Here is a 15,739-nt window from a genome sequence, read left to right on the forward strand (position 1 = left end):
TGTATTTATTTCTTCTAATGAACGCAAAATATGATATTTTGAAGAATATGGGTAACCAAATAGTTAATAGGCCCCATTGACTTCCATATGACGGAAGTCAATGGAGCCTGTCAACTGGTTGTTTACCCACATTCTTCAAAATATCATATTTTGCGTTCATTAGAAGAAATAAATTCATACAGGTTTAGAACAACTTAGAAGTAAGTAAATGATGACATTCATTGTCATTTTGTTTGAAACCAGGAATAAGTTGTGGTGTTAATTAAAAGCATGGTTTTTAGATTCATGTTTTAAGAGCCTTACAAAATCATGTATTTTAATTAAAATATTACAATTTACAGTATATGTTGCTTGAGGAATTTATTCAATTAATTCTTCATGTATCAAAGATGCCAATGCTAGAATTTCAGCATTGTAAAACAGCGTTGTACAAAAGCTAGTGCAGAAATGTGACTGTGGAAGAGTAGAGAAAAGAAAGAGGGAGAAAATGAAATGGGAAGAATAAGTTCTTTAAGCTATAGACCTTATTCACAGTAGTGCCATCTTTGATTTTTAACGGGAATGAAAGCGAAGCTGTGGGGGATAAACATAAATTTCTTGAGTATAGGTTGTACTGTTATTTTGTACTGACAATTATAAGTGATCCAGGAACTTTATACAGCTTTTTTACAGTGGATGCCATTGAAAACACGGTAAGTCTGTCCCTCACAGCCTCACTTTCACACCTGTCATGGCGCTGCTCTGAATAAGGTCTATTTGTGTTTATAGATTTGTTATGCACTCGCTGCAGAGGGTGTGTCTAAATAGAATAAACATGATGATGAAGAAACAAATCAAAAAAGGAGAGCAATTTAGTATGCATACCCACAGTATTTGTGATCCTGATGTTATGCTAATGATATTGTAAAAATGTAGTTGTGGTAATGTTATGGTAATTTTGTAATCTCGTCAATGTCCAGGTTCCCTCCTTTCAGTCTTACGCATGCAAACTTGATAGTTTTCAGCTCGTAACCATAAAGATGTGTCATTGTATCCTTGCTGACGGAGTGGAGGCTGCTGTTAACCCCTAACTGACAAACATTGTAAAGTAGCTTTTATTTGAAAAGAGGCTCTAGAAGGACTTTAGTGGAAATGGACATGAGCCTTGGACCTTGAGCAATACACATTACATTTAAAACTGCTGTATGGTGACTTGCTGTACTATGTGTGTCTGATATCAAATGACAAGATAATATTCACAAGTCAGGCACTTGTTCATACATCTTTTGTTTTTCTTTGGTTTGGTATATCCGATTGGACTTTCATGCAATCAACTTTATCTTTATTGCTTGATGTGATAGATAATAAAAACTATGATAGTATCTCAATGACACTATAACCCTGGTTCAGTTGGCTTACTTTTGGTTCTTAAAATACAGTCAGTCATTGTAAGTTGTGAAACTTCACATTTGAAATAAGCGTTTTATTGTATTTTCGTAAAAGCAGGTCTAGAAACAGATCCCTGTTTTTTTTAGTTTTTTTTTTTTATGTTCTGTAATGGTTAAAATGGCAAAATAGTTTTCTCAAGCTTTTGTTGCCTAAACTGATTTCAACTGATTGAACATTTTAACAATAGGTGTCCCTTATATAAAAAGGGAGTTCTTTGGTCTTTTATTCTTAAACTTTTCTCAAAGGTTTAAAACTGTAGATGTCTAATAAAGTCACCGATTACTCATGACTTTGAATTATGTGTTCTTTCTCTCACTTCCTGTCATTTCCACATTTGTGCAATATGTTGGCCTAATTACACATCGCATCACATTTCCTGCCTTGCCATGTTTTTGTTCCTTGAAAGGTTTAAAGCACAATGACACATGGTGACCTGTTGTACTGAAAAGATGCAAGAGACCTGGGGCCTCGTTTATAACCGTTGCGTACGCACAAAACAGGCCCTGAAAGAGGTGTATGCCACTTCCGATGCATAAGTTGTGATTTATAAAAACAAACTTGATGGGAAAATTTGCGCAACTGCACGCAAACTCTGACCCATGCTTACAAACATTTTGGAGACGGAGCAGTTTAGCGACATCGTTGGTGAGCTGAGGGACTGATGGCAGATGAAGGAAAACCACTTTAAGGGCCCTATCATACACTCGGTGCAATGCAGCGCCAGGCGCGACGCAAGTGTTTTTTTGCTAGTTTCAGCCCGACGCAGTTAGCATAGCCTACACAAACCAGCTAAATATTAAAAATGAAAGTACAATGTAAAAGATTAATATTGTGTACATAAAGATATGGTGGAATCTGGCTTGTCCCGTAGATGGTCTGCTTGCACGCTTTAACCTCGCGCATGAGCAGATCCGTTTCCAATCTGGAGACACGTTCAGTTTGTAAATAGCAATCTGTCATGGTGCGAGCGCAACTGGCTTTTAAAGGGAATGGGAAATTACACTCTGATTGTTTTTTTGCACGTTACGCCCAAAACACACCCATTACTCATTAAGAAAATAGGGAAAACCCTTTTAGACCATGCCGACCATTTTTCCCATCATTAAACTAGCAAAAGTGGATTTGGAAGCATGTGCTTTTGACATGTGCTTAGATTGTTAAAATAGGCCCCATAATCTTCATTATGAGTCCTTATAATAAATACAGTGCATGTTCGGGAAGCAGACCATCTACGGGACAAGACATATTCCACCATATCTTTTATTAACCTCATAAAAAAATAAAAATCTTTCCTTTTCCTTTAAATCCTCGCTTATCGGGCTTATGCTACTCTGAACAATGCCTGAATTTCGTATTTTGAGCACTTCTTGCGTTGTTTTTTGCCTCTTCACGATGACTCGCTTAATTTAGTCCTAATTTGTAAGCCGCTTTGGACAAAAGCGTCTGCTAAATGACTAAATGTAAATGTAAATGTTCAAAATAACAGTTTAAATAAATAAAAGAATGACTTAAACTATGTTTTACATCTGATATACACATTTAGATTAAATATGCCATTCTCATTAATGGCACTTAAATTACATGAAATCATTATTAAATCGCACGTACACTTTTAGTAAGGATCCTACGCACAGTTTTATAAGTGAGACCCCTGAACTCTCCACAAGTGCTCACCAAACCCCATCAACTGCACTGCAAGTCAGCAAATAACCAGTCTGTACATGCAACTGTGCAAGCATGCAGACAACCGTCTGCACACTGACCAAAGCTTAGAGACCCACATGATAACAGGGGAGTGGGATGATGCTGAGACATGTCAATCAATGCTGTTCTGAGAAATCAGTCAGTCTCAGTGTTTAGTTCAATACTGGACAGAACTAAGTGCTATATTTTCCACCTGAATTATAATTACATTTGTACAGTACAGATTCACATACTGAATAATGTTTACTTTGTAATAAAGTCATATACATGTGGGAGGGACTTTAACTTAACTAGCTTTGAAGTTAATAATAATAATATAATATAATAATTTTCACATGAAGATATATAGGCTCGTTTTTGCAGACAGGGCTTAGATTAAGCCAGGATTAGGCCTTAGTTAAATTAGGACATTTAAGTAGCTTTTATAAATTTGCCATAAAAAAAAAAAAAAAAAAAACATTAATGCTGTGCATCTTGAGATAAAACGTTGGCACTGACATATTTTAAGAGATGTCAAGTTGCTTTCAGTTAAAACAGCTCAAACATGCATTTTAGTCTGGGACAGTTTAAGCCTTGTCTGTGAAACCGGGGATACTGCTTTTAGTATATTTCACAAAGATCAGTACCGCCACCAGACAGTTGAGAGTTTCGATCTTGTCTGCTCACCACTGACATGGTTTACTGTAAATCATCTGTTATCTGCCATAGCTGATGCTTATCAGTGCCTTGGTTGTTTGTAAGTACATGGACTGGAGGTGTGTTTATAGTTTTAGTGCAAACGAGTTACGGAACAAGATGGTGATCTCAGGTGAGTTTCAGTTCCTGGATCACCTGAGATTAACCTTTCTAAGATCCATAACCCTTACCAAAGAATAAATCAATGGTTTTGAATGTCCTGCTTTGGATGTATAATTCTCTGCCAAATGAAACATTTACAACTGCTATCTGAGATCAGTAACTAACCATGTTTTCCAGCATAATCCAATGTTTGAAACAGGTGAAATTATGAAGGATTCTGCTTTTCAGACCTATACTGTGTTTTTTGAATGACACAAAAGGAATATACAGTAATTCTTGGCTTTAAATAGTTTTGTTTACAGTAAAAGCAACTCTCTGTTTCTCGAATGTAAAAGGTTAAAAGAGAGATTTTCTGACTTTTGATGCCAAGAACCCTCAAGTTTGTAGCAGCTATATATTTTCATAGATAAAATCTCAATTTACCATGAGAGAAAAATGTTAAGTGTGATATAAAGATGACGCATCCATCCAGCCAAATCCATCGTCTCAGAAGACAGAGGGGGGAAACACCCTGGACAGACGCCAGTCCATCACAAGACAACGTCATGTGTCTTAAATTAATTAAGAATAGCTTATTATTATAAAATAAGCTTTTTTATAGTCATTATACTGAAGCAACTGATTAAAATATCTGGAAAATATTTACTTTGCATTAAGTTGACTTGTATCTTGTTTTTTAGTATAATGCTAGATCAGTATGAACCTGAAAACAAACATTTTCAATTAAATAGCTATTTAAAAAGGCAATCTGAACAAAAGCAATGTTAAAGAAGTTTATTCCTTTAATATATGTTGTAAGTAGTTTATGAATAACTCTTCAATCATTGTAATTTCACATTTTTTAAAAGTTGGTGATTCACATTTGATCAAGTAACAGTTACTATACAATATAAAATAAATATTATGTAATATAAAAATGCTAGCTAAACACACTGATGCAATGAACACCACAATAATGGAGAGAAAACACAAAGTGCCTTATGAGCAAACATGTAAGTGACAAATATCCAAAACAATTCAGTACAAAACAAAATGTATATGTACATGGGTAAGTAATCAGGCAACAAAACTGATTCAGTGGCATTCCAGAAGAAAGCATAATAACAATGTTTGTAATATGTCACGTCGTAAGTCTACAATTGCAGATGTGTCTGTAACATTTGAGATGCATTTTAATAACACAGTATATCGATGATGATAAAAATAATAATGTGCAGAGCAAGGTCTGGAAAATATCTATACTAAAATAACTGTCTCATCTGACTCCAGTGGCTCCTGGCTTGCAGGTCCTCCATTCTCAAAGCTTCTCAATGGCAAACCAGTATCCATAACAGGTTGGTTGCAGGACACATCTATGCCCAATTCCTGTGAAGGGGGTGTATTGCATGTTTCAAACAGGACTTCATATTTATGCTCTGAATCTCCTTGCTCTTGCCAAATCAGCAGTTCATATCTTCCGAAGCGGAGGAGCACCTTGTCATCAAGCTCAGCTCTTTCGAGGTATCTCAGTTCGGACCCACCAACCATGAGTTTGACCTTCTGGCTCATGTTCTGGATCACGAAGCTCAATAAATGGCTGCCGGGTTTCCTGTACGCCTGTATGGAGAGCTGTTTTCTGGAGACAGAGGTGTCGTTTAGGACAAAGATGCAGGTTTGTCCATCACGGCCAAGCCGAAGTGGATCTTCAGCGTCCATATGGTATGGTTGATTTAGGGGCAGGTTTTGGAAGAGCGGGCGACTGGCTTGATTAGGGTGGTAGATATGTATATGAAGACAAGTGAGCAGTTCTTCAGTTTCGAGTTTGCTATTGACATTCATTGTGGGTGACAAATGGAGACAATGGGGTTAAATTCCCCTGCTGATAGTTAGACCTAAGAAAAAACAACAACAACTCATGGGTTAGTTCACTGATTCATAACACAGATCTATCGTAACACTTTACTCTAAAAGTATATTGTGAATTTGTGTTTTAAATAATGAAGTTTTAGAGCTCACCTTCAGAAGCTGATGCAACGATCATCAACTAACGGACTGTTGTGCTGTTCTGAAGCGGAGATCGCTAGACTGTGAGAGTGAGCTCAACTAACAAAGAGCGAATTGCATCAGAAGCACTGAAATCCAACACCCCTTCCAACTTTGAACACGTGACTCTCAAAAACCCCAGAGTTGCCCAACTGATTTATAATATGCTTTCGCTATCTATTTCTAGCTGTAGGCTATTTCAAAAAGAATATTTTCCCAATGATTTCCCCTGGCCAGACGTGCTTTATTATCGTTTCGATGAAAACAACTTTTGTGCTTTTTTAAGCTTAAAGCACTCGCCAGTTTTTGTATTGTGACATGCTTTTAATAACCTAGGTGTTTAAACATTACTAAGAACACGTACGTTTATGATGAAAACTTTCTGACAAATCTGTAAAATCACAGCGAAGGGTAAGCTGATCAGATGAGACATGTTGACCGCGTTTCCAGGAAGAGTGTGTCGCATAGTTTCGTCATCACAACAAAATAAAACCCTTTGTAAGTAATATAACGTTTAGGGGAACAGCACCAAAGACACACTTTATGATAACTGCGCGACGTGAATGCTACATTTCACATAGCCTATACAATATATTTTACGATTCATGTCGTGTGGAACCGCTTGCTTTATCTCTAAGATATTGTAATGATACATTCAGTCAAAGTTTAGGCAAACCGGATAGGTAAACGCCCTCTTTATTTTTGTTGCTTAGGGGCGGATATTCGCGATTTAAACAAGCGTTTTACCAAGAGACACTATATTCTTAAAATATAAAATGTATATTTATATATTATTCTGTCTTTTGATTTTCTCACATATTTCTGTTAAATTAAATTTCATTTAAAACTGTACGGTGATTTAAACAGGCTACTCTTTAACAGGCATGCAGACATTTAATGTGTTTTTGTGGTAAAGTGCTTAGTTGCGTTGTTTATCAATGTTTACACGTTGTTTCTGTTTTCCACTAATGTTACCAGTTTTGATTCCCCTCTAGTCCCTGTTTTGCTATGCGGTATTTGAATATCAACTTCATTCCGTGCAGTTTGCTTCATATGTATATGACTATCATTTAATCTTAATTAATTGACCATAGACATACAAACTGATAAATCTATCTTATATTCTTCACTGATGAGTTCAACAACCCCGCCTCAATTACGACGTCTGTAAATAAATATACACCAAAGCGGAGTAATTTCATCCATTCAGAACAGGTTTTCTTTTAATTTTCCACAGTTAGAAATTCTAGCTCGTTTCGTTCCGCGTGACCCACGTTCTTATATTTTATTGGTTTATTCCGCAATGTGGGCGGGACTATGGAAGTATATTTTTGAATGGCCCACCCTTTTCCTCATTGTGGTGAGAAACAGGCGGTGAGTAGTGTTGCTCGTTATATTTTGACCTTTAAAAGGTCAGTTTTAGATTTTAAGTTCAGTACGCGGTATTAAAGCCTTTTAGATGTAAGTAGCGTTTTTATGGTGTGTAGAAACTCTGTTAATTGGTTACATGTAGAAGTCGCATACATCGTACTTATCTCGACGTCGCGTAACGACTGCTCGGCTAGCAGTAGCAAGCTAAGGTTGTTAGCTTATTCAAACGTAGCAACGGAAATATGGTTTTCTCTCAGGTCGCCGACCACTTGAGACGACGATTACTTGCTATATTGACGATAAGTGTTCTTACTAACATTAATAACGTTACACAAAAGAATATGCCGTCAATTAACTAAATGTTTATCGAGGCTCGCTAGTCAGCTAGCATTAAGTTATCACACGAGGCCGTGGCCTATATAATGTGAGGAGAATTATTGTCTTTTTTTTTTTTTTTTTTTACGTTTTACTTAATGTAACAATTTTTTTTACTTTATCTATCGGTATTTGCATATGTGTAGGGGGAAATGTATTTAAAGTGTTTGCATAAACTGGTTTAACTGGTTGATTGGATTCTCAGGAAGTCCAACTGTTTCGATTTCACTTCAGCTCCAGGCGTGGTCATGTGTTATCATTCTTATGCGTAATTGTTGTCTTGACAAACCAAAGCCTATTACATAACTATAATAATTTGAAATTTAATTTGCGTTGTTGGTAAGTCATTGCAATGTATCTTGTCACAGTGCGTTTCAGGCTCTGCGTACCACATCAGCTAAGATGGTGAAGATCTTCATCGGAAACCTGCCTCAACAGGCTGAAGCAGAAGAAATTAAGGCTCTGTTTACTCAATATGGAACGGTCACTGAGTGTGCCATTATCAAAAACTTTGCCTTTGTCCATATGGACGATCGCAAAAGTGCAACAAAGGCCATCCGAAACCTTCATTTGTACAAGCTGCATGGAACACCCATCAACGTTGAAGCGAGTCGAGGCAAGAACCAGGGCCCGGTGAAGCTTCACGTTGCCAATGTGGAGAAGGGAACCGATGAAGAGCTCCGTGCGCTGTTCGAAGAGTACGGCTCAGTTACCGAATGCGCCATCATCAAGAACTTTGCCTTTGTACACATGAGCAACTCTGATGAGGCCATGGATTCAATCAAGGGGTTGGACAACTCTGAATTCCAAGGTATAAAAGCATAGTTTTATCACTTCCTTTTATATCTTTTTGCACATTTATGGCATTGTCTAATTCTAATACATCAAATGATTTTGCACTTGCAGGAAAACGAATTCATGTGCAGATTTCAAAGAGTCGACCAAGAGGCGAGGAGGAGGAAGGCTATGGCCCCCCAGATGGTGGATATTGGCCACCCCGTTTCCCTGAACGGCACGAGCCCCCTGGTTATCCTAGGGGACGCTTTGGGTACCCCCCTGGACCCCCTCCTCCACCACCCCCTCCCCCCAGACGCCCCCCATATGCAGAGCGTCCAGCACCAGCATATGAGCGCGAACGTGGTGTGGTCGACTATTACGAGAAGTACCGCGCTCGCCCTTACGGCGTCTCCTCGTACGAGGACCGTCGTGCGGGTGCCATCCCCCCTCCCCCTCCGCCCCCCTCATCTGCCATTATGAGAGAGCGACTGGCTGGCAATGGCCTCGACCCCTATGAGCGACGTCCCCTCCCACCCCCGCCATCCTCGTTCTATGCACGAGACCGCAGTCCCATCAGACGTGCTCCTCCTGCCCCACCGGCACCCGCCGGGAATGGTTACTCGTACGAGCGATCTCGTCTGTCCCCTCTCTCCATGTCTCGGACCCCGATGTACAGCATGCCTCGGCCCAGAGACCCCTATGCTGACAGGGCGGCGCCACCTCCACCTCCTGCGCGCTACTCGTATTAAAGTGCACCCCTGCGCTTTCGTAACCCAAGGTGAGAATAGGTCCCGCAAACCAAAAATGAGCTCTAAAATGCCCTCTTAATGTAGAACCCAGAATTGACGTACTTGGCCTGTTGTGCGTGTGGTGTAATTGATGCGCAAGAAGCAGTACCGTAAACTTTGTATCAAAGTGCCTGGATCGTAAGTTTTTAATGGAATTACTGTCTTTTTAAAGTACTGCTTGAGCAACACTGAACTTCGTATCGAAGTGTTTAGTTTGACCGTATGCTATATTAAGATCTCACTTCGCATAATTCAAATAGACTGCATAATAAATCTTTTTAGTTTAACTTGGCTTGTCGATTCAGTAATGCCAGATGGCACTACAGCCGTTTGACTCATGTGGTTTGCTTTCTTTCCAGGTGTAAATTATTCAACAAGATCGTCGTCGTCGTTGTCTCCAGGTGCACGTGCCGCGATGCGTCTTTGTCTGCCAGAGCGCGTTTCGTTCGCCTGCGCACCATAGTGGAAGAGTTCTGTTGCGGACTGCACATTCTATAAAACAACCGCTTTTACACGCTTAAAATCGTCCTCATGCTAAATTGTCAACTCTGCTTTATTTTTTCCTTGTTTTTATTGTTTAGCATTTGATAGGTGAGTAAAGCACTGAGCCAGATTACATAAATTAGGTTAACTTGGTGGTTTGGTTAAGACTTAAAGGAACGCATATAAAAAATATTTTCAAAGAACTTCAATGTATCACTGTACTTTTTTTATCTTTTAAAATTTGGAATGATCTTATCGTTTGTTATTAAACTACTGTAACAAGCGCTATGACAACTTTGATTTAGAAACAAAAATACATTTGTGTAAAGGTTTTTTTTATTTTATTTTTTCCTCTCTTCTCTTAAGCCTTTTGTTTAAAGTGCGGCATGCAAGTAAGAATACAATCTCCGCAGCAATAAAAACCTTTCCGTCTACTGCCTTTATTGAAATTGTTCTGTAGTGTGCATTTTAATTGCAGAGAATCGCAGTTCAAGGACTTTGTATCATTTTCTTTCATAGAAGCATTTGAAAGTTTTAATAAAAATACTGGAACCTGGTTCGTCGTTTTGATTTTTCTTGCCAATCTTTTAAACTTAACTTGCCCAAAAGTAACCATGTAGCTTAGAGGTTGACAAATTTCGCATTAATAGCCACATCATCTGGCTCCCTAGTTTAGTATTACGGAGAATGCAGCTGCTGCGGCGAAATGCAAGCGATTGCCATCACTTCGTCTTGTTTTGCCTTAAACCATTCCTAGTTTGTCCAGATCCTATTTTGGTTCATTAAGTAGGTAGACTTTCCAATATTTTCCTTAAACAATAAATGGTCCCTTTTTAAGTTTGAAAATGTTTGAGTATACCAGGTAAGTCACTTGATGCATTTAGTTTCTTTACCATGCAGCATGCCTTTATAACTACATGATTTTTAAGGTATACATTTACTACTTAGACTGCAGTGATGGTACAGAGTGCATTTGTATTACAATGACATGCATTTAAATCAATGTTTTGATTACTTGTGCAAATATGACATGCTTAAGGATGACCTCATGATTAAGGGTAAGTTTTATATTGAAGGTTAACTCATGCAATTTTCCCTGTCTCGTATATTTGTCTTGTACAAATTTTACAATAAAATCTACTGTATGTGTAATTATGGCTGTCATTCATTTTCATGTGGGTTACAAAAATGCATGCGCCTCTTCCAGTAATGTTCTCAGCACAAAGCATTTTTTTTTTTTTTTCACTTTGCAGACACGTAATGAAATAAATTGATTCACTTTCAATAAAGCTGCCTTTTTCTGCTTAAACTATGTCCTGGTTTTTATTTCAAATTGAAGAATATGGCAGTCGTGTTAAGGTGTAATGTGTCTGCATACACATGCGTGCATATGTTTTTATTTGTGAGTATTAGAAATGGTGACTACGTTTCATTTAAAGCTACCAGGCTATTTTCGTTAGTACACGACTGGATCAGTAATTGGTGACCATACATAAAATATCATAGTTATATCAATAATTTAGATTAGAAAATATAGATTTTATTTTTTAAATAAAAAGCTGAAAAGCAAAAAGATTACAGGGAACACATTTCGCAATGTACGTTTTGATGGTAGCATAGGCCTAGGTTGTGTATATAATTCATTGCTGTATTACTTGGCTTTTATTTGATCCTATTTGAAATATCTTGTCTTCACAATCGGTGAAATATATATTCAGACACGAACTACTCTGAATACGGGGTTGTTTTTTTAGCTCGTGGACCGGAAGTGCTGTCAGTGACGGCGGGCGACTCCATTTTAGGCTTCATTCATCTGCAGGCAGTGAGAGTACGTGCTCGCTACGGTAAGGCAATGATATTCCTACACAATCAACCATATATTAAATGAGTGCTAGTGTTTAGATTTTACATAAAGGTAATGCAGTGTGACGGAGTACTATCATTTCTTTTTATAGTACTATATTTCATAATACGGCGACGTCTTCTTGCGGGTAACTTTATGTAAGTTAGTCGTGCTAACTTAGCTTAGTTTTACACAATTGGCCTACAAAAAAAAAAAAAAAAAACGCTCGTCGGGCTTACGTAATCGTGTATCGGTCGTTAAACTTGCTTTAATGATTAGAACAAAACCTAAGGGGTTTAATTCGTTGGGTGTGATGGTCACGCGGATACGTGGCCTAGCAACGCGAGTTAACGTTAATTCAACTGCGCCACAAAGTCCATCAACTGAACCTGGTCTTCAACTTTATGTACATTTATCAGGTCAGTGAGTATCACACACAGCATTTTAATGCTGAGTTGTACGTAAATAATTCTGGCATGCAGCCACACAATCGATCTTAAAACTCGAATGGGATTTGGCTGTCTATGGTTTTGTAGGCCAACGCAGCAGTAATGTAGGGAGACATCTGTTGATATAACGTGCATTTCGAAACTATGCTCCCTCTGTCCAGGAAAAAACGACAATAAAGATGGTTAAGATCTTTGTTGGCAACCTATCCTCAAGCACGACCGCGGAAGATCTGCGTTCTCTTTTTTCCGAGTATGGCAAAGTAAAAGAATGTGACGTCCTGAAAAATTATGGCTTTGTGCACATGGAAGGTAAACAGGAGGCTGAAGAGGCTATCCGCAAACTCCACCATCACGAGCTGAAAGGTCAAGCCATAAATGTGGAAATGAGCAAAGGGAAACCCAGGGGCTCCACCAAGCTGCATGTGAGCAACATCTGCAGTGGTTGCACCAATCAGGAGCTTCGGGCCAAGTTTGAAGAGTATGGCCCTGTGGTTGAGTGTGACATAGTGAAGGACTATGCCTTTGTTCACATGGAGCGAATGGAGGATGCCATGGAGGCCATCAGTGGGCTGGAAAACACAAGCTTCCAAGGTGAACATTAACCTTGAAACAACGAAATCCATGATTACCCAGGGTTGCATTTGACTTTTTTTTTTTAGCATTGAGGAATGTACTGCTCCTTTTTAAGTTATTTGTAATTGCTAAACTGAAGCAATTTCTAGACAATTGGAAGTAGACATCATATTTACTAATATTAAAGAGATAATTCCCTCAAAAATGAAAATTCCCTTGTGTCGTTCCAAACCCATAATACTTTTGTTCACTTTTGAAACACAAATGAAAATATTCTTAGTAAAACCTGAGAGATTTCTATCTCCATTTAAAGTCCATGTAACCAAAACTGTCCTGAAGAATTATCCACCTTATTTTGCAACACTGAAGTAAACCATTTTCTGGGAATGTGTGAGACTTCAGATTCATTAGCTGCTATATAATAACTAGAATAACAAAGTGCAGTAAAAGGTGAAATTTGCACTACAAACCAGTGTGTTTATAAATGCAAATAGATTTAATTTAGCTTTTATTCACATAAACAACGATCAACACACATGCATAGAGCACATAAAATATAGTAAATGGACTTTCAGTTGAAGAACAGAAATCTCTTGGGTTTTAAACATCTTCGAAAATAAAAGTCTTATGGGTTTTAAAATGACATGAAGGCAAGTAAACGATGACAATTTTCATTTTTGGGTGAACTAACCCTTTAAGTGATGTAAGTGCTCTGGCTGTCGTGATGCAATAATTCTCTTTTAAAATGACGGTTTACGTGAGCGGAAGAAAGTTTCACATTGTCTTGCGTGTGTTCTCTTCCTTCCACAAGGCAAGCTGATCAAAGTACAACTGTCCACGAGTCGTCTCCGTACAGCGCCCGGCATGGGAGACCAAACTGGCTGTTACGTCTGCGGAGAACAGGGCCACTGGTCCAAAGATTGCAGACGTGGCCAGAACGGTAGCTATGGCGGAAGCATGGGGGGATTCCCCGGCGGTAGAGGCCCCCCAAGGGGCGGCCCGAGTTACGGCATGGGTGGCCCTGGTGGTCTTCCTAGTAGAGGTTACCCGGCAGGGCCACTTCCCCCTCCCCCACCCATGAGCCGGCGTCCCAGCTACGGCGAGTACGGCGCGGATGCTCGAGAGCGGTACCCCAGCAGGCCACCGAGCGCCTATCCGGAGAGGTCGTCCACATATGAGCGAGAACGCTATGGAAGCATTGACTATTACGAGAAGTATCGGGCTCGTCCGGCTGGCTCTAGCTTCTTCGAGGATAGGCCTCTCTCTATTCCCCCTCCTCCTCCCCCTCCCTCTTCTTCCTCTCTCTCAAGGATGCGGTTGGCTCCTCCCAGCCTCGATCCCTATGAGAGGCGCCCTCTGGCGCCTCCGCCTCCCACAGCATCAGCGTACTTCTCGCGGGACCGGAGCCCAATCAGACGTGTGGGCGCCGGTTCGGAAGGCTACTCGTACGAGCGCTCGCGACTTTCCCCGGTCTCAAGGAGCTCATCGACTTACGCCGTGCCGCGGGCCAGGGAGAACTACACCGAGCGGGTTCGATACGCATACTAAGCCACACACATGCTAAGGTGAGCGAATGCGGTCGTTAACTTTGACTCAGATGAGATGTCAGCGTGATCTGTTCTAAGCGTAAGCCGTTTCGAGTACAGTAGTAAGCGAAGCCGCTTTACTCGGGTTAAAAAGTACAGTCAGAAAATAACGCCTGTCAAATGTTTCATCTCACAGAACATCTGTTCCTGTTTTTTAGGTTTTGTCAAGTGACGAGAGTTCCCCTCCACCATTATGACTTTGCCTCAATCAGACGCTTCGTCGGATTTCCAACATGCAGGATTGGATAGACACATTGATCACAATGCTAATTAGCTCTGCACAATGTTTTACCCATAATGTAAACTGCTGTTTAATTTCCCCTTTCTAATGGAGACTTTGGCGTATGATTGCAAAAATTAGTAGTTGTGATTTTTTGGGGGTTTTGCTTTGCTTTTTCACTTGTATCCAGAGGTAAAGTGGGCGGTTTCATGTCAGTATATTTTTTTTAACTCTGCTATTAATTGCAATTAAACACACTTTGTGAGATTTTGAAGAATTTTACTTTTTTTCCCCCCACCAAGTCAAGTTGTGACCCACTATTATTCAACTTTTTTTTTTTATGCTCCAAGACTTGTCTTCAGCTGTTGGGTTGGCTTGCCACTAAATTTCTTTGATTTAAGTTTTGTGAGGACAATCTGGTTATGTTTCTTCTTGGCGATAATCCCATCATTGTGTTTTTTTGGGGGGGGAGTGGCAATTTGTAATTAATCCTGCAGCTGCAAAAAGCTTTATGGGAAAATAAACTCTAAAATTCAACATTCCACTTTTCTTTTTATTCTTATTTGCTTCAGGTGATTGTTCAGAGTTGAGTTTTACATCTTGCTTGTTGAATTGTGTTGTATCAAATGGGTAGGCCTATGTTCAACAGAACAGACAACTTGTTACTCCTGCCAATGTCTGTTGAGTTTTTGTGATCTTGGAGAAATGATTTTACTGAACTTGTTTTGATTGTATACTCCCCTGTTTGATGTGTTAGTCTTTCAAAAAAAAAAAAGAAGAAGATCTGATTTAATATACAACCCAAGTAGTTGGGCAGCTTGCAGAGTGATGCAAACCGTGTTCTGTTCTGTACACACAAATGACTGTTTATGAGAGGAGATCTTTAGATTGTAAGAAGATGCACCTAGATGGAAAGGTGGACTCTACATGAGAGTGAATTGGAAATTTGCATTAGATGTGCTTACCAACTCTCACTCAGGGCTTTATTCACCTTTTGAGACTGCTGGCGTTTACTGGCGTTTCTTCTTTATGGGTGCCTTGGGAAGCTCTGTGAAGATGTTTATAAATTTAATTTTCTGTAGTTTGTATATTTCCTACAGAAGTAAGGAGTGTGTTTTATGAATTATCTTTTGTAATAAACCAATATTTTGGTGACAAAATAACTGTCTGTCTTTCATACTAAAATATATTTAACATATGACAAAAATTGACGTGTCGTTATTGGTACTTGGGTGTTTTATTATGTAACACACATTACCCTACCTATGTGGCCACATGCTGCTTTAAAATGATTGAAAGCTCTAGTTGCAAGCTATTACAGC

The 15,739-nt window shown here is 39.2% G+C and overlaps 2 protein-coding genes across 4 annotated transcripts; one reads left to right on the forward strand and one right to left on the reverse strand.

The window, feature by feature from the left end:
- Positions 1-4,690: 4,690 nt before the first annotated feature.
- Positions 4,691-6,058, reverse strand: tifa (TRAF interacting protein with forkhead associated domain). Its single transcript, XM_079867935.1, has 2 exons — positions 5,926-6,058; positions 4,691-5,801 (listed from the first exon to the last, which is right to left on the reverse strand). Exon 2 carries the CDS (start codon positions 5,746-5,748, stop codon positions 5,167-5,169), a length of 582 nt encoding a protein of 193 aa, XP_079724061.1. The 5' UTR covers positions 5,749-5,801; positions 5,926-6,058; the 3' UTR covers positions 4,691-5,166.
- Positions 6,059-7,166: 1,108 nt separating this feature from the next.
- rbm4.3 (RNA binding motif protein 4.3) lies at positions 7,167-10,453 on the forward strand. Of its 3 annotated transcripts, none has more exons than XM_079867500.1 (4): positions 7,167-7,326; positions 8,067-8,509; positions 8,605-9,253; positions 9,623-10,453. In XM_079867500.1, the coding sequence occupies exons 1-3, from the start codon at positions 7,256-7,258 to the stop codon at positions 9,222-9,224; spliced, it is 1,134 nt and encodes a 377-aa protein (XP_079723626.1). In that variant the 5' UTR covers positions 7,167-7,255; the 3' UTR covers positions 9,225-9,253; positions 9,623-10,453. The 3 variants fall into 3 exon arrangements, with proteins under 3 accessions (XP_079723626.1, XP_079723627.1, XP_079723628.1); XM_079867502.1 differs by having other exon boundaries at positions 7,301-7,326; positions 8,077-8,509; XM_079867501.1 differs by having other exon boundaries at positions 7,260-7,326; positions 8,077-8,509; positions 8,605-10,453.
- The last annotated feature ends 5,286 nt before the right edge of the window (positions 10,454-15,739 follow it).

The sequence above is a fragment of the Squalius cephalus genome (genome assembly GCF_949319135.1).
Source record: "Squalius cephalus genome assembly, chromosome: 3".
Taxonomy (NCBI): domain Eukaryota; kingdom Metazoa; phylum Chordata; class Actinopteri; order Cypriniformes; family Leuciscidae; genus Squalius; species Squalius cephalus.